This window comes from Myripristis murdjan, chromosome 17, assembly GCF_902150065.1.
Source record: "Myripristis murdjan chromosome 17, fMyrMur1.1, whole genome shotgun sequence".
NCBI classification, from domain to species: domain Eukaryota; kingdom Metazoa; phylum Chordata; class Actinopteri; order Holocentriformes; family Holocentridae; genus Myripristis; species Myripristis murdjan.
In genome coordinates, this window is record NC_043996.1 from 22,550,522 (window position 1) to 22,576,999 (window position 26,478).

The 26,478-nt window shown below is 40.6% G+C and overlaps 3 protein-coding genes across 3 annotated transcripts; 1 reads left to right on the forward strand and 2 right to left on the reverse strand.

Moving 5' to 3' along the window:
* Nucleotides 1-34: 34 nt before the first annotated feature.
* On the forward strand, nt 35-3,066 carry jmjd4 (jumonji domain containing 4). The gene is made up of 6 exons (XM_030074043.1): nt 35-708; nt 804-969; nt 1,078-1,203; nt 1,302-1,569; nt 2,298-2,444; nt 2,527-3,066. The coding sequence occupies exons 1-6, from the start codon at nt 456-458 to the stop codon at nt 2,857-2,859; spliced, it is 1,293 nt and encodes a 430-aa protein (XP_029929903.1). The 5' UTR covers nt 35-455; the 3' UTR covers nt 2,860-3,066.
* Nucleotides 3,067-3,070: 4 nt separating this feature from the next.
* On the reverse strand, nt 3,071-5,864 carry iba57 (iron-sulfur cluster assembly factor IBA57). Its single transcript, XM_030074046.1, has 3 exons — nt 5,367-5,864; nt 3,881-4,236; nt 3,071-3,755 (listed from the first exon to the last, which is right to left on the reverse strand). The coding sequence occupies exons 1-3, from the start codon at nt 5,729-5,731 to the stop codon at nt 3,370-3,372; spliced, it is 1,107 nt and encodes a 368-aa protein (XP_029929906.1). The 5' UTR covers nt 5,732-5,864; the 3' UTR covers nt 3,071-3,369.
* A 2,040-nt stretch (nt 5,865-7,904) lies between these two features.
* On the reverse strand, nt 7,905-15,203 carry gjc2 (gap junction protein gamma 2). The gene is made up of 2 exons (XM_030075470.1): nt 14,773-15,203; nt 7,905-10,317 (listed from the first exon to the last, which is right to left on the reverse strand). The coding sequence occupies exon 2, from the start codon at nt 10,286-10,288 to the stop codon at nt 9,035-9,037; it is 1,254 nt and encodes a 417-aa protein (XP_029931330.1). The 5' UTR covers nt 10,289-10,317; nt 14,773-15,203; the 3' UTR covers nt 7,905-9,034.
* Nucleotides 15,204-26,478: the final 11,275 nt, after the last annotated feature.

Genomic DNA, 26,478 nt, shown 5'->3' on the forward strand with positions numbered 1-26,478 from the left:
TCGGAAGTGACGTCACCGATTTGTACAGTAGTATTTACTGTCCGACTCGAAAATTGGACTGCCTGATGTTGATGTGTCGGGGTTTTTGTCAAGACAGCGACAAAAGCGGATGAATTAAGATAGCGTGTAGTGTTCGCATCATTAAAAACATCAGTATATGCGAGGGTAATGTGCTAAAATAGATTAGCAATAGCGTTATTGATCATGTGCATCGCTGTGGTGTTATTCCCTGCGGTCCACGGGATGGAGGCGCATGGAGTGACCTGTCGCATTTTGGCTTAACCTTAATTTTTGACTTTAAGCAGGCATGAAGGGGTGCACCAAAAGTGGACAGAGATGTGTTATGTAATGCCAAATCATTTAGTGCTGTAGCTTGTAGTGACAGTTCTCGCCAAACAGACAGTGACTAGTGACAGCTCAGCAAGCTAAGCGGCTAGCCCAGACAGTGCTGGATCATGGACAGGGAGTCGTACCATACCTGCTGCAGCCTGGTCAAAATACCGAGACAATCCTACGAGCAGTTTTGGTCCTCCCATTTTGTGGACTACATCGACAAGGAGCTGAGCTATTCCAAGTTCTTCAAGAAATACCTGCTTCCCAACCACCCGTGCATGTTTTCAAGGAGGTTCACTGAGGACTGGAAGTGTAGAAAGCAATGGGTGACCGAGGAGGGGAAGCCTAATTTCCAGAAGCTGCTGCAAGAGTTTGGTAAATGCATGAGCTGTTATCGTGGTCGTGCATGCAGCTGCTGCAAGAGATGCTGTCATGTGTTAAAAAAAAAAAATGTGTTGTGTTCATTGCAGATGAGGCTCCAGTTCCTGTTGCCAACTGCAATGCAAAGGAATACAATGCCAACCCCAAACAAATGATGCCTTTTAAAGAATTCATTCACTACTGGAAGGAATACATCCAGAATGGTCACTCATCACCCAAAGGATGTCTCTATCTTAAAGACTGGCACATGTCAAGGTCATGCATTAATCCCCATTTCACTATATTTTTGTTTTATGGAGTATAGTATGTGCTTGGATCATTCAGTATGACTGACTGTTCATTTTTAATATTTATTTACAACAGGAACTTTCCAGATCACAATGTTTACACCACACCAGTGCTTTTCTCCTCTGATTGGCTCAATGAGTACTGGGATACACTTGAAGTGGACGACTACCGGTTTGTCTACATGGGGCCCAAAGGTTCATGGTATGAAGACGTCAGTGTTAACACAGCCCACAGTACAAGTGTGAACACCTGGCTCAGTGTCTTTGTACAATGACTCTCTGTCTTGCTCCTTTCATTAGGACTCCGTTCCATGCTGATGTTTTCCGCTCCTACAGTTGGTCTGCAAACATCTGTGGCAGGAAGAAGTGGCTCCTGTACCCGCCGGGCCAGGAGGAGTTTTTACGAGATACCCACGGCAACCTTGTTTATGATGTGACTTCATCCGAGCTTCGAGATAAAGGCCTTTTTCCACACTCCGATGAAGCCTGTCAGCCTCTGGAGATTATTCAAGAGGCGGGAGAAATCATTTTCGTACCCAGTGGCTGGCATCACCAGGTTTATAATTTGGTAAGATGCATCACTTGTACGCTCAGCTTGTACGTTCTCATGAACAGGTAAAGGCGCAGTGATATATCTGATCCATTTTGAATTGCTCAACAGGTGGCAACAAAATTACATCAGATGCTTAGGAAATATTCACCTAAAACAGAAGTGACATACAATGCTCTTGTAATCTTGGACAGAATCCTATGAATTATATGCTTTAACAAACACAGTTTGGTTAAAATCATACATTAAATGGCATATGTTGTGGTTATATGCTGGTTCTCACACCCTTTCACTGATAAAATTCCATAACTTTCTCATGAAAACTTTTCAAATTTCCTTGAACAAATTTGAATGAGACTGAATTAAAAAGCAACAAACTATCAACTACATATAAAATTTAAGCATGCGTTTATTTTTCGCTTTAAAATCAGAATTTTAACAAAAAAACAGCAACCAACATTTCACTTAAAGAAGGAAGTGTAGAATTATTTGGAACCAGTCCTAACTTTTTGTGATGTTTTAGAGAAATCCAGGAGAAATACACAAATTTAACTAATGTATTTTATTTATTTATTTAATTTTACAAAAACTACAAAATTCTGCCTGGGAAAATACAATTTTAAAATTCCATGACTTTCTGTATTTTCCTGCAATGAGTGAACTTCAGTGTTTTTGGTTTGACACATTAATTGTTATATGACCCTGATCCTGACTTGATCCTGATGTTTTATTTAACTGCATTACAGGAAGACACCATCTCAATCAATCATAACTGGCTAAATGGCTGCAACATTGACATCATGTGGCAGTTCCTGCAGAATGAGCTGTCCTCTGTCCAAAGAGAGATAGAGGAGTGGAGAAACACCATGGACTCTTGGCATCAGCACTGCCAGGTACCTTCGCCAAAACATTATTCAACTGATATGTTGTCGAGGAACTGAAAGAGTATAACTATGTTGTGCGTTACTTTTCCAGGTCATCATGAAGTCTTGCACTGGGATCGACTATGGGGAATTTGCTTCGTTCCTGAAAATCATCGCTGACAACCGCATCTCTTTCCTGAGCTCTTGTTCGTCGGGGGACTCCGATTACCCGAGGCACCTGTCAGAGACCCTCACCACGCTTGGACCTCACCACGCCGCCTTTGACCTACAAAGGGTGGCTCATATTCTCGAATGCCTACTCTGCAACGAGGACTTTAAGCGGATCGACTATTCGTCTCTGAGCTTACAACCCGAGAGCCTGTTGCAGCAAATCCGAGAGGCCATACACTCCACAAGAGGGCAGCATCTCCTCTACCAGGAGTAGACCATGTTCATGTTGTCTCTTTAAGATGTAAACCTAACCTGGCAGTGGCTTGAATCAAAACTGTGCCAATTTGTGTGGTGTGAATTAGATGTTGATAAAGACAATACTACACATTTGGTCTGAGATGTCGTGCAATCTCACGTGTGTCTGTTACTATGTGGAATTTGCATTTGCACTGTAATAAAATGGCTAAAAAAACTCAACTTGTTTTTTTTTTTTTGGATTGTTTATCCATATTTATTTAACAATACAGCTATATATCATGTTTAATAGCTCTGTAGTAATAGCATACTGCTGAAGTGGATGGAAATTTACAATTTGGAGATAAATAGTGTCAAGGAACATTTTTACTGCAAACAAATCAACAGTGGGAACATTCTCAAATATGCATTAGTGCAACACACCAGGAAAAGGCAGTGACAGTGTAACATGCCTCGGGAGCCTCTCTACTAGAGGTCAGCCATTTGTGATGTAGGTCACATTTCTGGGAACAATAAAACATCACACTTTTCACTTCAAGTCTTTAGGCCACCAGTGTGGCAGAGAAGCCTGGAGTGTTACTGTGCTATCGTCAGAAGATTTGACCGTCAGCACCTCGTTGGCATGAGCGATGCGGATTAGGCTCAGACCGAACTCGCCGACACCTGCCCTGTGTTTCCCCGCTGGTTTGCCAGACTCGGTGTGCAGCGAAGCGCCATCCTCCAGGTGTTCGACTGGAGCGGACGAGCGCACAGGCATCAGGCGTTTCCGAATCACGCCGGTGTGATGAGTCCTGGCTGTAAGCTCCTGGCCGATGTAACAGCCCTTACTAAAGCTGATGCCCTGCATGAAGACCAGATTGGACTCTAGCGGGAGTGCCACCCCAGGAGGAAGGTCCTTCACACCTTCAGGAAGTCCTAGACAGCAGTGACAATAAAAAAAAAATGTCACTAACTTTCTGAAGCACATGCATAAGGAGCCACACTTCAGTCTCCATGCTTCTTGTAATACTGAGCCACTCTAACTGCCTGCTTGTACTTACCTATTGCATAGCGGTGTTTGTGATAGTCCTCGATGTCACCTTGCTGGCACGATGCAATGATATCCAAGGGGTCAACCTGGCTGTCCAACACCAGCCTCCAGCCCATGGTATCGGTGCGAGGATCAGCCTCCAATATCAAAGCCTTTTCTGGGGAGGAGATATCAGGTTTAGCCCCCTCTTGAGCCGGGGTCTTCTGCTGGGGAAGCAGCGCCCACACAGCCAGCTCTGGGCAGGGGCTTATGTTTACCTTCCGTCGGATCTTGTACACCTTCAAATGTTTCAGGATTGAGTCCTTTACTGCGCTGTCACACTCGAGGAGAACGCCCCAGCCTGCCTCTTCTTCTTCTTCTTTCAGTCTGAAAAAAAAAAAGCAAGCAATCTCTCTGATTCTAAGGGGCTGACCCTAAAACGTGATGACCACTTTTAATGCTCCAGACAGAGAAGCGGTCCTAACCAGCCTCCTCGACCCATGATACAACTCCAGAATAAATACATACAAATAGATTAATCATAATCATTATGATTCCTGAGCCATGCAATCAAACTACAGCTGTAAAGGACGTCTAGACCATAGAAACTGAATGGGTAATTGAGTTATTGAATAATCAATAACTGAGTGAACAAAACACGATCTTTCATGACACGTGATGCCATTCAGGTCTGGCTCTTTTATTCTCGGGAATAAGAGATGCACCACCAATCGATAAAATGGACACATGAATTTATAATACCCCTCAAACAGCTTCCTAAACAAAATTACAAAAAAGGTTAAGGGTGGGTTCCTCCTTTAATTTGGATCAGGGAATAAGTCTTTGACAAGTAAGCTTAAAGTGTGTACGTGCTCAAGTTAGTTAGTTAGTATGTGAGCGGAATCACCATTTTCCATATGGACTCCCTATTTAAGCTGGGTCAAACTCATATCTTCCAAGTCCAAAGTCCTATTATGAATACTGCCTGTATTTTTTTTTTCTTTTTTCCCCAAATTGTTTGTGCTTACTTTCTTTTATCTCTCTTGTCTCATGGAAACTATAAACCATATCGCATGAGTGTATACTGTTTGTCTGTTAATGAAAAGGTAGGCATACCGGCATTCATAATACTTGGATATTTGTGTTGTCAATATGCAATGCTATATCATGAGTCTTTTTCTTTTACTTTCTTTTGAATTATTGGTATGACATACAAACTGCGTATACTTATCTCCAGTGATATGCTGCCTGATAAATGCCACTTATCAAGCCCTTTGAGGGTTTCAGGTTTTATGATAAAGTTTCTCATATGTGTCAATACACAAACCAAACTAAAGGCATACACAACAATACTGACATCTGCCACTGCACCGGTGCCATGCCCCAGTAACTGCATTACAGAGATAAGTAAGCGGCCACACCCACATGTTGACTGCACAGTAAAGCAGATTTAACACACACTGAGTTCACTGTAACACCTCTAATAGAAAACGCAATGCATTCAAAGTGACCTGTACCTGTACAACATGATGTCGTACAGTGTCCTCCCCTGCACGTTGAGCATGTGTGAGTACAGAGCCGTGTGTTCAGCCTCCTGGAAGAGATCCACGTCGTTGGTGATGATGCCCTGCAGGAACGAGCTCGTGTCCCGGCCGCGGATTTTCAACAAGGTCCGGTGAAGGAGGTTGTAGCAGCGGAACTGTCCCGCAGCGCTGCCGCCCGTCCGCTGGCTGTACGTCCTGACGCGGCTCCCTGCTGGATGGGAAGCCCCGGGGAGCGGCACACACACACGCCGCCCGGTGTACGAGCCCGCACGGCGCACATGAACACCGAGCCAGCCGCCGGAGGTCAGCGCCGCCCGGGCCACGCCGAGCAGCCCCATGTCACACAGCACCAGGGGCGGATCGGCACAGAAAACCAGCGCGTAACTTTACTACGTCCTTTAGCGACACGGCTACATAAGATAGGACACAACACTGGACTTCCTCAGCAAGCGCTCCATGTTGAAATCCCACAATGCATTGCTCGATAATATTGGAACACGTGGGCGGCTGGTTAGATTTTTTTTTTCTTTTGCCACACCTCCCCCGCCTTACACAAGAGAGTTTTTGCAATCCTTACACCATATGCACTTTTTTTTTTGACACTTTTCAAACTGGGCATTTGGAGACAGTTAAAGCACTTTGATCCAAAACTGATGACCATATATTATGTCATTTTGAAATCTGTTTATTTGGGATAAAAACTTGGAGAATGTGTGAAAGTCACTTAACTCTTACATGCAGTGCAGATAAGTGACTGGGCCCTACTGTTTTCCATGTGTAGGTAAAAAAAAAAAAAAAAAAACCCTCATTAGATTCAATGCATTTTTCAATAACTTAAGATGGTTATTTTCATCCTTTTTGCTAAAATTTATTTTAGAAAAACAACAACAAAAAAACACCTGTTCACAACAGTGATTTCTGATTTACACACACACATTTTAAAGTGTATTTAACAAGTGGATAATAGGTTTACTTACCATCCAGTCAAACTAGTAGCCCTCTTACTATAAATGTGTCCAAACTAATTATGTGCTTCCTCTCTATCTACCTTTTCTTGTAGCTCTATTCCATCTGAAAAACACACATGCAGCCTATAATAATGTTTGCAGATGTTTTGAATAATACCAGACAAATAAAACTACAGTTACTAACTAGTGAACTTAACTGCATGGCGCTAGCTGTAAAATAATATGCAAAAGAGTCTTGACAAGTGGTTACGCTACTGGCATTTGAAGTGTGTAATAATTAAATGTTTTTTTTTAAGGAACACCAAGAACATGGGAAGATTAAATATTTTCATGGGAAAGTTATTGAAAAAAAAAAAAACTGACACGGGTCATTGTTGATCCACTTACACGTCTAAAGATTAACAAACAGCAGGTTTCATTATGATGTAACAACTTTCCTTTGAAATCACTCATAGATAGGCTAATAATCCAAAAAGAGAGGCTATAAACTGTACTTCTTGTTGTGCACACACAAAAAACATTACTACACATTACTGAAATTGTATGTACACACTTGTAATTATTTATGAGGTTTAACTCAGGGGGCATCATCCTGTTGTAAAGTTGTGGACATGTAAAGACCTTTGAGACCCTAAACAGTGAAATACCTATAGGGCTTTAAATAAACTTGAACGTATGTTTTATTTATTTAACAAAATATTGGTCATGGTTGCAATAATGTCCTGCTATGAGAAATGTTGGCATCTCTGAGATTTATAAAACGTTTGAACAGTCCAGTAGGCTACATCTTGTTCCTTGATTGCAAAATGTTTCATTTGTAAATGTACGTTTGCGAGTTAAAATATTTTTCATATTCTATATTAAGCAATACATACGTCCAAACAGAAATCTTGTCTCAAAGAAAACGGACTGGGCTGGAGTGCTGCAGAGCTTTCAGTGCAGAAATGGTTCACAAGCACATCCTTAAACCATATAAATCATTTAACAAATTTGAAACCATCAAATGTGTTTCGGTGAGGGCCATGTTGCCTGAAATGGTTTGAGCTATTTTAAATATGTTTAACCACACAGAATGCTTTTTAATATATATATTTTTTGTGCCTTTTAAAGACAAGAAATCTTGCCTTTCCTGCAAGGTCTTCTGTACCCCCACCTACTTTTGTGTATTTATACTGGTGTTTCTGTGCTTTTCGGCTTTTCAATCAAAAGCTCCCTGCACACTCAGTGGGAGGTGACGTGCGTGTGAGTTTGGCAAGGTCACATCACATTTACATGCATGGTTTCTGACACTTGGAATGACAGACCTCAGGCTCCGTCAAGATCTGCTGTTTTATAGCAACCTTCAAGCCTATGCACACAAACTTGATCATGCTGAACTGAATACTAAATAACATGAATCAGAAAATTATTGTGGCCCATGCATAACATTAAAAGCATTTTATTTAGCAGTTACTCTATGTGTGACAGAAAGAATGAGAGACAGACAAAGAAAGGAAATACCTTAAAATGAGATGATAGAGGTTTCAAATCGGTTTATTTCTTCATCAATAAAACACTTGAACAATCTTAAAAAGTTTGAGGCACTTTGGAGTAGAATAGTAATGAAGGCAGGATTAAGTATTACTATGAAACCACTTTTAGAAACATACTGGTTCATTGACAGGAAACATAAAATGCTCATCATCAAGACATACCATGCCTAAACGTAAGATAAATGTCGAGCTAATTGAATAACTAAGGACGGGATTTCTACCGTAACCTATGTGTATACTGTATGAGCCTATTTGTAAAGCATGCATTATCTGCTTCAGACTGCAGAAACTATCAGTATTTAGTTTACAAATATTCAGATTTTCAGTTCACTTACCTTTGCTCCTTCAAATGTGCCACAGCAGGGCTTTGGAAAATGAATAGATAAAGGCTTTTCACTTTGCACTTGCAGATCATCACAGACCAGATTTTAACTGGAAGACGCTCTACTGACACAACCCCATTTCATTATTTTCATCAAAATATTTCACATTTAGTCTGCTTCCAGCAACACTCACACAAACCACATCCAAAATATTTCCTCAGATATTACACATGCATCTTTTCAAAAATCTCAGTACATCTCCAGTGAATTTTATTTCCCCCCCGTATTCTGGTTGAACTTAGGACTCCTCAAACAATCATGATTCTTCAGGAATATGTCATTGTGCAACTATGCAGTGTTTTGCGCTGCATTTTCATAATTTGACTTAGGCCACAATCGTACATAATTTTCTTGGTGAATCCAGTTCAACAGCAGCGAGGGTAGATCAAATAAATAGCTCAAAGCAATGAAAGTCTGTGTATATTCTGACATTTTAGCTGAAATTAGAGATGTTTAAATAAGTGAAGCACAAGTTAGTCATGACCAAAAGCTATGGTAAGCACAAAATGACACAAAAGTAACAAAGAAGATTCATAGCACTGTATTTGGCAGTTTATAGGTTCCCCCAATACTACTGATATTGTTCTGATGTCACTTGGAGATCTGTGTGTCCTGTATACCTCACTGTGATTGATAATGTGTTTTCCAACTGTTATTGTACAATGTCACATCATACACACCCTCAATTCATCTCTCAGTGTAGTCCTGGAGCTTGAAAAGGTTCTATCGTTGATTTACCATACGGTATCGAGCATTTGCTAGATCCAAACCGAGGTCTTTCCATTTTTTACAATGGTCGCAGTTTTCTCCGTGGCTGATTTCGGCCTGGCTCCTTGTTTCTCCTGGACGGCGTTGACCCGATTTTGCTCTGCCATGGTGCCCCCGGACACAGGACTACTGGTTCTGGAGGTTTGCTGGTTGTTTTTGGTGCTGTATGTTTGGAAGGCCATATCAAGCTGCTCCTGGGCCACCCGAAGATGACGGTGTAGGCTGGCCAGATCAGAGGGTATGTTCTCGTCTGGGCTGGTGCATTGCTGCTCCTGGGCCACGTTGGCCATGTTCTGCTCGTGGGTGATGAGGCTGTTGGGGATTCTGCTGGGTTTGTCCGACTTCATGACAAGGTTGTAGCCCGGAGGAGAGGCTGGAATGTTACGAGAGAACGGGTAGCCGTAGGACGTCCGTCGGCCCCTGTTCCTTTTCTGGCGGAGGGTGTCCCGAAAAGTGCCGATTCCCAAGTGAAACATCTCACACACATTTAGGAGAAGACAGAGGCAGCTTACCACATACATGATGAGGAGGAAGATTGTTTTCTCCGTGGGCCTAGAGATGAAACAGTCCACTCTGTGTGGACAGGGTACCCTGTTGCATACATATGAAGGGCTAACACGGAAGCCATAGAGAAGATACTGGCCAGCGAGGAAGCTGATTTCAAAAATAGCTCGCGACATGAGTTGAAGAACGTAGATTCTCATCAGTCCTTCTTGCATAATTCTTCGGCGGCCATCGTGTTTTTGTGGCTCTCGGTTGGTGCTGGCTGCGGCTTCAGGCTTTGCCTCCTGCACCTCCAGTGTATCCTCATAGATCATAGGTTCAGCATCGTCATCCTCATCCTCCTCCAAGACATCCTCTAGGTGGTGGCTCTCTCTCCACCTGGCGTGAGGTGGCTTCTTGCGGAGCCTGTGGTGCTTCTTGCGCTCCTCCTCGGAGGTACGGGCTATTTTGTGGATGGCATAACCCAGGTACATGATGGAGGGGGTGGAGATCATGATGATCTGGAAGACCCAGAAGCGGACATGCGAGAGGGGGGCGAAGGCATCGTAGCACACGTTGTCGCAGCCCGGCTGTTTGGTGTTGCAAGTGAACTTGGTCTGCTCGTCCGAGTAGATGGACTCACCTCCCACCGCTGTGAGGACGATGCGGAAGATGATGAGCACCGTCAGCCACACTTTACCCACAAAGGTGGAGTGGTTGGAGATTTCTTCCAGCAGACGAGTGAGAAAGCTCCAGCTCATGGTGGTCCAACAAGCTTTTCAACTAGAATCTGTAAAGATAAAAAAGAATCGATTAATATGATCTAAGAAAATTTCAAAGGCATGTGTTGCCAGTGGATTATAAATTATAGTTTATTGTTGGGGAAATGTTTAGGCTACTATCAGCAATCACCCGTCAAGTCAAGTTTAATTTATTTACAGACCAACATACTATGGCATGCCATAAAGCCACAATGAGATGAAAAATAAGTTTTTCAACTTTTCAACATTAGCTAATTTCTCATGCCAGAATAGTCACCTACAAATACCAAGCAAATTCTTTTTCATTTGTCAAAATTGCATTACTTCTACATCCTTAAAAACAGTGCAACCAGAGGCTGAACCAGAAGGTGTGAACAAAAAAAAAGAATCACATTTCTGAGCAATCACACATTTCCCGTCAAATAAAAGACAGTTTCTGAAAGACACTTCTGTGTTACGACAAACTATTTCAACAGGAAGTGCATCAAACCAAGGCAACAGGCTCTCAAAATGCTGTGACTTTAAAGGGCTTAAGAAAAATAAAATCTAAAAAAAAAAAAAAAAAAAAAGCTCACAGTACAAACAAATACAATAAAATTCACAATAAAATAATTAGAAATAATGTCACAGGGTTGTTATGATAAGACCAACTAGACTTGGTCACACGTGAACACACAGTGAGCTTTACTCCATATTATTGTCATTATAGCCTTTTATTCTCTATGAACATACCCCTAAAGATACACTTGTCTTTGGTTTATTTGCAACATTTGTGTTGTTATATATGCATAGTCCAACTGACAAAGATTAAAATCCTAGACTGTTAACAAAAGAATTGGGCATGCAGGTTTTCAAAGGGAGGTAACAAAATAATAGTAACAATTTTAATCTTTTGGCCTAAGACAGAACAGTGGCTGGTGGTTAAAGCATCTGCAACCAGGATGATGCCATTCAGTTTCTATAGCCTTTTCCAACACATGCAGAATTTCTGATGTTTTTAAATTAACGAAAACACATTCTTTTTTTTTTTTTTTTTTTTTTTTTTTTTTTTTTTTTGAACATGGCAATTCTGGTTCCATTCAAGCAGAGTGAGAAATACTTGAATTTCATGAACATACATACATTTTTGTGAAATGGCTGAAAATACATCGGAAAGGAAAGTAAAAATCACATTATTATGAGCCACATATAAAATCTCCTGCCATCATGTCTTGTCGGTCAGCGTGGATGCCATTTAATTAATGTCTTTGGGTAATATTTAATGCTTTATTGCATTTGTGAAAAGGACATTCTGCTACCAAAGTTTGCTGTGCTCAGAGTGACACTTGAGAAACAGTGAGCTCGCTGCTGGAACATTTCACATTAAGGGACAGGATCGGAAAACGAACCGCATGAAGCCAGTGAGCTGTCATCTATTAGCACATGGACCGTTTCAGAAGTTCAAACTAAGCGGTCATTGTTTCTCCTCATGGTGTCATTAAGTCCACTAAAAAGCTTTTACTATAAACATTCGTGCTGTCTAATGTTGTATTGTCAAGTGGGATATTGTCTAATAAATTCTATGAGGAGACAAATAGGTGAAGCTTTGCTCAGAAAAAGGATTAGCATGTGTTAGGGCCACATGGAGGAAACTCAAATGTCCCACTGTAATTTTCAGTGAAATATCTTTTTTTTTTTTTTTTATCAGTTTTTGGAACAAGTCAGCGATTGAATAACTTTGGACATATAATTAGATAAATAAATTCAGACATAGGCCTATAACAGGCCTATAGCACAACAAAAACAGCAGCAGTCAGCAAGAGCTGTGATGCCTAATAACTGGCATGGTTTCATGTTTGTGTTTTGACTTTGCCATGTGCGCTTCCCGTGTTTCCTTTGTAGATTTTTCTGACAATAAATAGTTTTTTCGTCTCTGCAACCCGCCTCGGCGTTTGGGTCCGGCCACCCCAACCTCCACTTGTGTCAGAATGAATGGACCAATACAGGACCCAGCGGAGCGATATTTTTATTTGGAGAGACCATGGCCTGCCACCTACATCCAACAACCCATTTCTGGGAACCCGTCTAGCCCTGGGGGGTCCGTTCATTGTTTCGTCTTTGCTACGTGTATGTATTCCTGTGTTCCCAGTGCTTCCTGCGTTTCCCTAGAGTTTATTAAAGATTTTGTTGTCCTTTCAGTTCCTTGCCTGCTTGCTCTTTGCATTTGGGTCCGACCAACCACCTACCTTCATGACAATAACAATATGGGATGAATTTAGACTGGTGATTGGTGGATCAGAAGTCAGGAGCTTCCACAGTTTCTTGCCTGTATTTGTCTTCCCGCTGGTTCTTAACATGATAGCACAGCCACGCCAAATTTCTGCACTGAAATCATCCTACAAGTTCAGCAGTGACGGATGATTTGATGATTTTTCCATAATTTCTTGATTCTTTTCTTCAGGTGGGATTTGCAATTTTTACCCACCTACCAATGCTGATATGCTCATAACTGATATGATGGCTACCTGAGGATTTTTAGCATTATTTGTCTCTTTTGCAATCGTAAAAACACAATCCAGGGCAATACATGTAACTTATACACATGAATTAGTGTCTGTGGCTGTTGTCAAGATACTAGTTTCTATATGCTTCCTTTTTTGAGGAATCATTAAAACCCTTATTACACACCTAACATATATTTTCTACAACAGGCAAAAATGTGAAATCAAGTGAATTTTCAACGTGTTATCAAAGATCACTGGATCACTGGATCTGTTGCAAACCACAGCCATTCACTCTTCTCTCAATCACTGCTCAGTTTAACATGTAAGCGAAGCTGCGTAGAGGCGATGGTGTAATGCCTCTGTCCCCTCATTCATGGGGCAGAGCTGCAGAGTTCATGCTGATCTCATCACTGTTGCACTGTGTTCCCTGGCGTGGGATGTGCCATGTCCCCTGCCATCTGAGTGAACAGGAGAGGCTTGTTGGTCTGCCACGAGGCCTCCCCTCCAGATCCAGCACTGATGACACTGGGGAGGGGTGCAGCCACATGGAGACAGATGGTAGGGAAATCATATCAGCCTGAGGATGGCATGACAGGAGGGCCACTTCACTAAAGATTTATACAGAAGTTTGATTAAGTCTGTTTTTTTAATCATAGCAATGATAGCACACTAAAACATTTAACAGTAATATCCTTCCGCTGTTGGTGTATTTTGAGTTGGATTTTATTTTTTGTTATACTGTGTCAGCATAATGAGCGGTCCTGTCTATCGCTGAGTTTATGTTCTGCTGCTGTTTTGGCCAAGTTACCTTTTAAAAAGAGATTTTGAACCTCAGTGGGACTTGCGTGGTAAAACGTAGGTTAGATTTTTGTGATGATTTAACCGTTTCACACTGAAAGCATCATTATACTGCATCGATGTTATTATGCATGATAAAACAAAACATGTATGAGTCTATTAAAAATTCAGTAAAGTTATGCATTAAGCATCATAAGGTGGGTTCACAAATTTGCACATAAAGACATTGTTTAGTGTCTTCAACATGTTATATGAAGCCAGTTACAAATTATGAAAGCGTAAGCCAGTTTTCATGTTGAAATAAGGAAAAAGAAGCATTGGTCAGGGTCACCATATTCTGTTGGATTTAAATTGTCCAGAAAACCACCTTGTCTCACAATAACACCAAAAATATTGTGCCTCTGCCTTTGAACCATAGCAGTAGGTCACTTAAAGGATTTTAATTCCAGCCAACACCAGTGTCACCTCTTATTAGAAGTGTAATGCACAAAGAGTGTGCAGAGTAAAGTAAAGAGCAAAAAGTAATTCAGTTGATTTGAATTTTAATGACATTTTCAACACTTTTTGTTCACTCACAACTCAAACATGCCAGGCACCAGTGGCGATGATATTGCCATTTATTGCCATTTAAACAACAGAGCTGATAGGAATACATCTTGCTGTGCCCTTGAAGATGACAGCAGCAGCGACACAAAATCATAACACAAATAATATATGGCAATAGGAACAACAACAACACACAGTAACAACGCAAATAGAACAGTATACAATTGTGATAAATTAAAGGAGCAGCATGTAGTAAAGTGCATACAGTGGAAAAGGGTCAGTGCATATTAATAATGCTTTTAGTATGTGGAGGAAAAACAAATAATTAGGATAAAAAAAAAAAAATCCACTTAATGCTAATGCAGGCCTATATGTTACATTATTAAAATTATACATATGATACTGCTGCACCAAGATTAGATTTTGAACTGCTAAGTGAAAAGGCTAAATTGTCTTGCATTTTAGAGAAGAAATTTTTATCTGAATATCTTTTGCACTGACTTGGAGTAATATGCCAGCAGGCTTAATTCAGACATAGGGGCTTACAAGCTGTCAGCAGTGCAATATTTACACACATTTACACAGCTAATTTGACATGCGCATCATAAACCTTCATCTGAAAAATGCCAACAAATGTCAGAGACTGAAACAACCCACCTGGAAAAGCTGAAAATGCACTCCCCATCCTGAAGATTGTCCATATCTCCTCTGCTCTCCCTATATATCCCTCGCACAGCCTGATCCATGGAATACCAGCTCCATCCTAACGTCCTGGCCCTTGACGGCTTATTAATTACTTCCAAAATGATTAAAAATGAGGGAAAAACAAAAACAAAACAAAACAAAAAAAAAGATGATGAAACTTAGGAGGCTAGGCAGTGCAAGCTTTCTGTTTATCTTGTTTTCCAACTCTGTGCAGAAGTGAGGTCTGGCCGCTGTTGAATGCCTCACATTCTGACTTGTGTCTGGTTTCTATTACACCAGCCTTCTGCCCAAGAAGGAAGTATAAAAAAGAGAGGCAGGAAAAAAAAAATCCTCCTCTGGCAACTGACCCTCGACTAAGAGGTCAGACTTGAGGACATCTAACTGCAGATTGAAATGAACACCCAACTGAGGAAGCGTGTTAATCGCAACACGGCCAACCCCCCCACCCCCCTCTCCTCCTCCTTCTCTCCCATGTGCAAGACTTATAACCCAGATGATGGGGGTTTCTCTCTCTCTCTCTCTCTCTCTCTTTCTCTCTCTCTCTTGCAAGGTTGCTGGTCTCCTCCCAACCATCTATGCAGTAGCACTGATATCTCACTCTGAAAAAATAATGACCCAAATATCAAAAAAAAAAAAAAAAAAAAAAAAGCATTTCTCTGTATTTCCCTGGTTCTCTCTCACGTGCACACACATCGTACATACACACAGTCACCCTACATGCAAATGAACAACCTCTATATTATCTGTCAATTACGTAACAGTTTACAGTGGGTGGCAGCTATGAAAAAAACAACACTGGGGCGAGAAAGACGAGGAGTTTAAGGACAGAAGTGTCACACAGACATAAGCCACCTTGCCTCAGTGCAGATCCGCTAGAATGTATCCAACAGGTACGCTCAGTCATATCAAGTGTCATAATATTTACATCTTCCATCCAGGCAAACGGCCAGATATTAGACCGGCAGACAGGTCATACTCTGTACTCCAATACATGTCTTTTCCGACTTGCTGTTTATACTTCAAGCTTTCACCTCGCTCTGTGGAACGCAATAGCACACAATGTCACTTGAGGCATGTGTCTGATTGTTTCACATGATTACCATGGCAGCTACATGTGGACAAGGGTCACACGCACGCACACACACACTTTTCATTTCTTTTTTTTTTTTTTGACATTAGTCAGAAATGATGAGACGAAAATTACACAAGAGGAGATGATTCATGAGAGATTAAAATCGGAAAGGAATTCCTCCACTTCTTTATCGTGTGCCAGGCCTTGCTGTCAAGTTTGGAAAGGGATCTAAACTCAGTCGCTTCTGACAGGGAACACATAAACGGTTTAGTGTCTGGCTTACATTAATGAAATGTGTCTGGTCATTGTCACAGTGGCCATATTACTCTGTTACTTACTCAAGGCCTTCAATAACCCTTAATTATAACTTGTGTAAGGATACAGCTATAAAGCAAAGAGTTATGTTGTGCGTCACTTTAAGTATTAATGTCCTCCATCAATCAGATCCCTTGTTTCAGTAACATTTGACCTGTCTTACTATATTACAGGAATATTAGCCGGCGTTTGGGAGTCTGAGAGGAAGTATGTAAGCTAAGACAATGGGAGGAAGGATTGTTTTCGAGAATATGACAGTGCACACAAAGGAACAGGCTTTGCCATTTCATTTAGATCTCATTCTGTATGTAGTTTGTGGACTAAGTGGGCGCTGAGACTGAAAGCTAGCCAGCTGGGCCTGCAGGACTCATCCTCCACAGGCCTCGCCGCTAAACATTCCCCCTCTGTCTGACTGAGGAGATGTGGCATAGCATGCACCCCTGGTGCAACATGGAGGAAGAGGAGAGAGGGGATGCTGCTGGAACAACTAGAGCATGTGGGGTTCAGGCATGTGCTGTCCCTGAGGGACAGATTAGCACGTGTTTCTAAGTTGCATTGCATGTCTCTCCCTCCAAAATCTTCCTGTCATCCAAAAGACACAGATGGTCCAGTTAAGATGTTTGGTACGTGAGTAGTGCTGTGATTCAGAAGTCAGTGAGAGATGTTCCTCGAGAGCTGACAGAGCATGCTGTCCATAGTTGTGATTTTTAATTAAAATTATGTCTAGGTCTCACCCTGCACCGACAAATGCATTTTTTTTTTTTTTTTTTTTTTTACATGTAATGCTAAGAAACACACTTATACTTACACACATTAATAACCTCCTGGCAGAACCTTACAGTGTTCAAGCTTTTACTTTGGAAGCAGCAGCTGTGGCATAATTACAACCATGGCTCACTAACCCCCAGGTTTTAACAATAATTTGAGTTATAATACAGCCCATTTTTCAATATTTTTTTCTTCAACAATTAATCAGTCTCTGAGATGGTGTCAGCATATTTGAATGAGTTAACCAAAGTAAATACACAAAGACACGACCACAGAAAGATAAAATATTTGCAAAATATCAAAAAAGCAATGTGATTGTCTGTTTTCTGTTTTCTGCCTTCGTCCTAGGACAGTTAGGTCTTTTCTAGCTTTGGGGAAATAGTAGTTCAGTGTTGATAAATACTGATTGCACTGCCCCAAGCCTGGAGAATATCATGGCATTCCCCTTTAAGACATTGTTTGACATCTCTGTTGTTACAAGGACTGGCATTATGTGCCAGCCACAAGTGAACGTTTAATATTGAAGTGTATTAAAGGTACATTTCATTTTAAAAGACTGGAATATATTTGAAATAATCTTTCTGCATCCATATTTTACATCAATTTTCTGTATATTACTGACATGCAAAAACATTGTCAGGCAATGTTGTGTTGATCTTTCTGATTGTGCCTCTAAAAGGAATGAAATTGGTTTCATTTGTAGTTAGTCACTCTGTAACTAGAGGAATCTTTTCCATGTTACAAGACACCATGTTATTCATGTCTTGAAAAAGGTTCTTGTAACTGAAATAACTCAGCGCAGAGGTGAAAAAGTGTGTGCGAGTATTGACTTCTTTCTTTGGAAATGGATCTTCAGGGCCTTTGATTCCCTGCACCACACAAGAGAAAAAACAAGGGCTGTGCATGTTGCCTTCAACTCATCTTACGTCACGAGAGATGTCATAAATATTTTGACAGAATGAAAGCTTATTCCCAGCCGTGTGTCACCTTGAAGAGGTCAGCGAGAGTTGTGAGCGTTTGCAGCGTCGCCGAGTTTGTTAGTGATGCAACCGTCAGGGGACAACATGGAGGAGCGAGCATCTCGACAACTCTCCGTGGCCCCCGCCAATGTCATCACAAGAGTTTTATCTACATGTATTAACTGAACAAAGTTGATGCGAGCAGACTGGGGGCTATGGAGGTCTATGTTTATGTAACAGATCGAGCTCGACCATGTGACTTGAATGTGCCCCCCCGCCCCTGGAGAAAAGAGTGACACAAGACACCAGAGCAAAAACATGCAACTTGGTGCGAGGCTCCTCTTCTCTCCTCTCTCCCACCGCTATCATCAAGCTGCTCTCGCCAGGCTGTGGAGGGCTATCCCATAGGCTGCCTGAGAGTGGTGGCAGTCCTATCTCATTTGTTCATTTTTCTCCCAGTTTCTCAGCCAAGCCTATCCTACCCCCGGGGTGAGTGCGTCCCGTGCCAGTTTGACGAAGGCTGGACTCCACTGAAGCGACTGAGATGAAGGCCTTGAGGTGGATGCCAACATCACCCCAGAACAACTTCCCTCCGCAAGGCCTCCATGTCTCCTACAAGTGAGCAAAGCAAGTCGCTTTGGATGTGCACTTATGCTGTATTAGCACTGTGCTGTCTTGGCTTGATAGACGTGTACTTCAACTCTCATAGCCACATCAACCCACATGGAAATCTAATATATGAACACATATGCCCCTATACCAGTGAAATGTGTCGTGTATGTTACAACCAAGATTATTATAATGGTGCTGATGTTTATTGAGACTGGGACGTTGATATGACTGGGAGTCAGCTGCCTTCACAAAGTGTTGGGTTTGTACTATAATACCTACTCTGAACTGAAACTAATAAAAACAAAACTAAACCTAAACATTTTTAAACAGTAACTAAACTGAGAGGAGCAAAACCACTCTGCAAATTAATTGAAACTAAACTGAATTGAAAACAAAATTAGAAACGACATGAAAACAAAAACTAAAGAAAAATGCAAAACTATAATAACCCTGGTTACAGCTGTAACTATTTTTAAACCAAACACATGCATCCCCCATTGGATATGGTTATATACATGTAACGAACATATGTTTAACATATATTTGTAAATTATGTGGATGTCGGAAAACAATGGGGAGGATGCATGTAGTTGTAATGTATGTTAAATATACACTCAGTGGCCACTTTATCAGGTCCACCTGCACAATTTAATGCTTTTCTGCTGCCTATAATGTTCAGGTTTTCTTTTTGTCACAGTAATAGAGATGTTCATGCAATTCTATGTTTGGCATTGAGCTCATAGTTAGTGCTGCTGTTGTACTGGACTGCATTTTATTGAGAGGTGTTTCCACTATTCTGTCCCCCCTCATCTATATAATGCGACAAAAAAATTTTGAAAATGTGACAATTGCTAATACACTTCCTGTATGGTTTTCCAATGTTGTCATATGGAGATCATCTGTAATTGCATCTGTTACATTTTCTATTTGAGTATTGTACAAAACAATGAAATGTATCCGATTAATATTCTTGATTGTGTGGAGGAAGGAAAACCAAACCCTTCTGAATATTGATTAAACATTATCAGAAAGCTTATCTTCGAGTTCAAGTCCAAGTTTATTCAGAGCCCCAAATGACCGGGGCTCTAAGGGCTTTACAGGCCCACAGCTCACATGAAACAAAACAGGACAGCAGCCCCCGACGTGAGCCTTCATACGCCTTCAACTCTCCAAAATACCCAGAGATAACAGGGAAAAGGGGCGAGAATTCTTGTTCACTGCTCTTACTTTAGGCAACAACCTCTGTGTGAAATTAGTGCAAATAAGGGGATTGGAGCGGCTACAAAAAAAAAAAGACGAGGCGCTGCTAGAAAAGGCCTGTTACTTGTCTCAACAGGAGGCTTTGGTTTTACTGGTCGGTGCAACTCTAAACATGCTTATAGTTTAGGTGTGCAGTTTAGCAGGAAGGTGTCCCAGAAAATACTCTTTAAATACCGAATGTGTCCGCGTGGATGTTTTACAAGAGGCAGAGACACTCATCAGAGGCCTGACCCGGAGGAAAGACACCGTGAACTCAAATATATGTCTCATTTATGTTTATGTAAGTTGTGAGCTAGAGAGGAAATGCAATTAAAAAAAAGAGACTGACTGTTTGAGATTGACTGTTTGGAAGTCATATATGTTTCTGCTTTAGACAAAAAGAGTACAAACTGAGGATGTATGTTAAAATAGCAAAATGGACTTATTTTTCTTCTGTAAGAAACAGTTTCTAGCTTCTTATTATCATCCAGCAATGCCAGTTTATGTTTTCTGATTTTTTCCCTTGCCTCAGTGCTGGTATGATGATTATATAAAACATGTATTACTCCATTCCTAACCACTCTTTGATAAATGTTTAAATTTGTGAGCTTGGCATGTCCCCTAACACTCAGATTCAAACACACTCGGGGCATACTCATACATATATACATATATATGTGTGTGTGTGTGTGTGTGTGTGTGTGTGTGTGTGTGTGTCAGATATGCCCAGAGGAATCAATTTTCATATTCACAAGGGCCTCAGGTGAAAGCTTTAGTGAACCTAATGTAAACACTTGGCTCAGTGTCACTGTTTCTGGCAACACAGCAATACATTTGGTGCATAACGTGATCATGATCTTTTCAGTTAAATGGCCATCAAGACCAAAGTTCAGTCATAACAAATAAGGAATGATTAAATACTTAGATTGGATTATTATTGTCATCTGGGATCAAATGGTGCATTGAGGTCAATAGATGTAAAAAAAAAAAAAAGTCTTCACTGTTATTTTTATACTTACTGAATGATGAACTTTTCCATTAGGACAGAACCACCCCCTACACAAGAATCCCTCCAAATAAACAAAATAACAAAGCTTTGCTTGGGGAGCTGGAGGGTCTTAATCTTTGACATTATCTTGTCATAACTGGCCTTGTCATGGCTTGATCTGGGGCAAGCCCAAAGGAGCAGCAGACCTAGTCAGGGTCATTTGGACTACCAGAGATATGTTTACTCAAACTCCTCCTTCCAGACGCCTTTGTGCCATTGCCCTTCTCCAACTCAGTGAACTTGAGACACTGGTAGCAACGCTGCAGGCCCGCAATCACAACAGCAGCAGCGCACACCCTCTCTCTCTCTCTCTCTTTGGTGTCGACTTGTGCAGCATTAGCTCACATCAAAACTCTGCATGTGAAGAAATGCTGCAGTTGTTAATGCACGAATCATTTAAAATGGAAAGCCTGACTAGCTTTGGTAAGAATAGGTTGTGTATCAGCAAAATCAACTCTTGGGTTTGGTTTGCAAGTCATTCTTCAAAGGAAAAAAGACACGCAGGCGCAAAATATTAACTTTTAAGGTCGTGTAGCAGTGTTCGATAATGCTATCCTGAACAGTGTGAGAACCTGCACACCTGTGGATTGCAGTTACAGCTGCAGAAAGCCCCAGGACTAGAATCCAAAAACATGTAATGCTGTACAAAAATGTATAAAATACTTTTTATATTCTCTTTATAGCTGCAAATGTCTCTGCTCTTGCCAGTGAAACATTCACTCAGGTATTTATGTCCTTATGGATCCACATATGACACCAGTTAACAAAAGAGCTTCCAAAACACACTTGGAGAATTTTTTTCTCATCCACTAATTTTTTCTCATCCAGTTGTTTATTGTCACTGTGTTCTACGTATTGTTAATATTTTTTTTGTTTTGTTTTGGGCTGTTTGCTTTTTCTCAACTACATGTTGTCATTTTGTTTGAATTGAATAGCTGCTGCAACTGTGCCAGCTAAAGATGATCTAAGTAAAAAAATAAATGTTATGTTTTCTTCTCTCTTTTTTCTTTTTTTTTCTTTTACTTTAAAATTATCGTTATGACACATACAAATTGTGCACACTTAATTGCAGAAGATTGGCCTGGAGAATGTCACTTTTCAAGCCACTTGTTTTTTTATTGTTTGTTTTGTTGTTTTAAGGCACTTCTCCCTCAAATTTATCTGCTAATGTATTCATTTATTTTGTAGCATTTATAAAATTTAAATGATCTATAAACAAACCAAACCAACCAAATGGAATAAGAATAAAATGGGGTTTTAAAAAAGTTATTGTAATCAATTTGTTTCCATTAAATATTGATTTGAGTTTGGGATAACGCCTCTATGTTCAGCCCTTTGCTAAAAATGGTCATTGTAATTAACAGCCTTTCTAGCTTGCTCAGTGGCAGCTTTGAGCCACTAGATGGCAGCCATGTACTGAATTAACATGAACATGCACTAACATGAACTGTTTGAGCAGGAAGGATAAAAGTGTGAAAAGTTTCTTGCTGTAGGGGAGGATGATGCTCCAGACGCTTCTTTAATGGGACTAATGGCCTGACTAGAGTGTCACCCTCCTCTTCATCAAACAGTTGTCCACACTGGGACAAATCACCCCATCGACATTATAATAACACTCTTCAGCTGTGAGGCTTGAAAACAAAACTGTGTGGGCTCTTCATGTCAGTCTGTCTCTGCGGCTGAATGATTTACACACTTTTAATTGCTTCATGGCTGCAGCATTTCAAGCCAGTTAATTTCACAATAAAATGCATGTAAGTGGAATTATGGAGGAGTAATTCCAGATTCAAAGCCCCCAAAATGATGACAGTTACTGTAAAGGTGAACAGGAAAGTTTTTCTTTTCTTTTTTTTTTTATGCAGTCTCATTCTCTCGCTGTCAGTGACATGGGAGAGGTTTTACTCCAACAGCTCACATTTTTGTATCAGGAGGAAAAAACATGAATATTGGCACTCATAGTAACCTCTGAAAATAGTTTACACTTTAATTCAAAACAAGTTACGGTACACTTGCTTTTGTGCATTCATTTCTGGATCTTAACTGGATCTTAGCTTTAGTTGTGCCGTGCTTTATATGAGAGGCACATATTAACTTGGACTTCCGCAGCAACAAAAGGACATTGTTCAGATAATGTGAGCTTCTGCTTTTAAGTGCAAAAGAATACCAACACACTGATGCAATATCATGCAAAACACAGGAACTGATTATTTAGTCCTCAGATCCTGATGGTCAAACTATCATCACTAAAAAAATATGTCTGTGTGAAAAAAAAAAACATAACTCTGCAAACTTTACTTGGCTATTTCAGTTCTGCACACTTGGCACACCAAGTTATTGACTGCAGGTTTTTAGAGTTCAAAAGACAGATTTCTGAAGCTTGATTGGTGCTCTAAATCCCCTTTGGTGCATAAAAAAAGATGTGGTTGAATTTAGTCACACTCAAACTCCACATTTCTGCAACGTTTTGGACAGCAATTATGGTGCTTTGAGGCACACTCTCCAAACACTGTCTACCCACTCTGAACACATGGTCTGGTAAAAATTAGGTACAAATCTTGGGTAAAGACAACACTGCTGCTTGTAAGCTCCCTGCAAGTATGTAAGTATGAACAGTTACATTTCTAATTCAAATGCTGGCGCAAAACTGAATTAAACACATAAAACAAACCACTCCACAATTTAATAGCCTCAAGCAGAATCCACAGCACCACAGTGAAAATGGATAGAGAAAGGTTGCACCTACCTGTCCATGTGGATAATGCAGAGGGGGTTTCTATGCTTTATGGTGGAGCATCCTGGGCGAGCATCCAGAGGCATCGTTTCACTGCTCAGGCTCAGAGGCAGGATGAGAGAGACAATGGGTCATTTTTCTTCAAAACCCCTCACCACCAAGTACAGGCAGGGCACTCAGGAGTCCAGCATCGTGCTAAAGGCCCCATTGTTCCCCAGCTTGTCTGCCTCCATGACTGGGATTCGATTATTTATTTATTTCATCCAGGATGACTTGGGCTACAGCCCCATTCATTCACCCAGAAGTTAACAGTGATGCAGCTCCAGACCTCTGCTGCCTTGTGACTTAAATGTGTGTGAGGGTGTTTAAGTGTGCGTATGTGTGTGTGTGTGTATGTGTGTGAAGGACATTTTTAGAGGACATTTTGGGTGGCTCTCACAAAGGAAAAAAGCTATAGCAAAACTAATGTATGTACGTGTGTGTGTGTGTGTGTGTGTGTGTGTATGCACGAGACAGCTTCCACAGCTATTGTAAGTAACCTACATTATTTCTAAATAAACAAAAAAAAAAAGCTAGACACAGAGTCTTCAATATATTAATTGAGCAAACATTTAAGTAAGTACACTTTGTTCTCCCCAAGGGGGCAATTCATTGAACAGCCAGCAGAGAACACACACACACTCTCTCTGTTGCGGTGTGCTACCATCAGTCCAGCACTACCTCTCTGATTCATATTTTAGTTTTCCATTTATGCTCGCAGGAGGATGACAGTGAAGCTGCAGTCATCCAACCATGCAGGCTGGCCTCATGTCTAAACAGTTAAGAGTCTCCTTACATTTCAAATGATGTTGCTGCAAAGGCCAACAAAGTAAGTGTCAGTTATTTTTTGAGGAGCCTGCAGGTATTTACACTGCACACCAAAAGCATGTTAATCATTTAATGTCATATAGTTTATATAATTCATATGATTTATATCAGCAAATGCAAGGGTTTCAACATGTATGTATGTATGTTTAAAGTATATTTCAAGAAAAGAGTAGCACACTGTATGCTCTATAAATCTTGTGTACTGTGATTTGGATTGATATAAAAAATACATGCACATTTCATATTTAACATATTGCTAATTGTTTCACAACTTAAAACAAGCCTTGCTGCCAACAATCAGTAAAAACTCTTCCAGTCTGCTCCCAGATCACAGCACAACCTAGAAACAGCTCTCCTTCAAGTCACTAATGTCTGTCTCCTTTCTCTTGGCGAAAGCTGCAGCGCTCTCATTCTGCTTGGCCTCAGTTCATGCAACACTATCAACCATTCCATCTTCCTCACCCGTCTCCCTTGGATCAACAAACACAGTCCCTCCCTTGACTCTTTGAAACAAAATGCTACATTGCACACCAATTTTCTCAAACTGCCCTGTGATAAATCTGGAATCACTATCGCTGGTCCTAAATCTCTCTTGCCATGTCCACCCGTTCTTTCACCCTCACTATCAGCAGCACACCTCCACTTTGAACACATCAGAGACTCCCTGCTATTTCCACATTAAAAAAAAAAAAAAAAAAAAAAAGAAGAAGCTCAAAACACACCTTGTGCATGCGTTTAATTTCTTATTCCAGTTCGACCATTTGCACCCTATGTATTTTTAATGAGTATCATCTCTATTTTTTTTTCTCTCCTCCACGCCTGTACTTGCGTGGGTTACTTATTTGATTTCATTCATTCATTCATTCATTCATTTGTGTGTGTAATATTTAGAAAAGGTTCTGCATAAAATACACATTATAATCGTTGTTATTATTATTATTGTTGTTGTTTGTTGTTGTCACAGTGCTCTCTGACATTAGCCTTTATCTCAGAAATTCCTGGCAGGTCATGCTCAGCTGGTTGAATGTGTCTCTGCTTTTTATCTTGCAATGGGGCCCGACCACATTACAGTCCAATTCTAGGTGGCGAGACTCACCTATAATTATCTGTAAAACTCACTTATGATTAACTGTCACTTTGGTTTGATAAGCATTCCTGTGTGGCAGCTCTGTCACAGTAATCAGCTCTTGAACTTAACTGCTCCCTACAGTAAGTTGCATTTTATGAGCGAGGCTGGTTAAGTGCCTGTGGCTAAGAACATGGCCTTGGCAACACAACAGCATGTTTCTTAAGACCGGTCAAATATTAAGAGAGGCATCATGATTGCCAAGCACATAAATCATAAATCACACTTCAATGGCATGAATCAGGGTTAATGAGTAATACATGACAAAAATCTATATACGTGACATTTAGATGTATAAGAGATTATTAGTAAATTTCCACAATAACATGTATATGCTATATTTTTGTCATCCAATGATTGACATTGTTATTTCTTTTCACATTGTTTTACTTATGTTTTCTTTCCCTCTGCATCTTCGTCCATCCAAATGACACCTCCACCCAAACAAAACAAGGGTTCTGTGACTCCTTCCTCACCCTATCCGTTCAGTCTTCCTCACATTGTTCTGGTTAGGATGTTGATCAATTGTGCACACAGCCAAAAGTGTGGGTAGCCCTGCAAACCACCTCCAGCTTCATTATTTTAGATTAAGCAATTTGCAGCCCACCAGTCAATGAGAAATTGCTGTTTGGCTCATGAAAATAAACAGTGCAGCAAGTAGCTTTGTTTTTTTGTTTTTTTTTTTTTTACTGTTCTTCCGGATGATTGGATACACATTTTTTAAAAAAAAAAAATTAGTTAATGATATGTATGTTTTTTTCCCTTTCCTTCCAAAAAATCTTGGGGGCTGGATGAGTCCTGCTTAACACCAGATTTGGTCAGCTGGCCGTTTTGCTGACATCTCTGTTCTAAAGATAAAGAGCGTGTCAGACATGCATGTTAAAGTAAGGGCAGTGGTGTCATATTTCAGCAGTAGGCAGC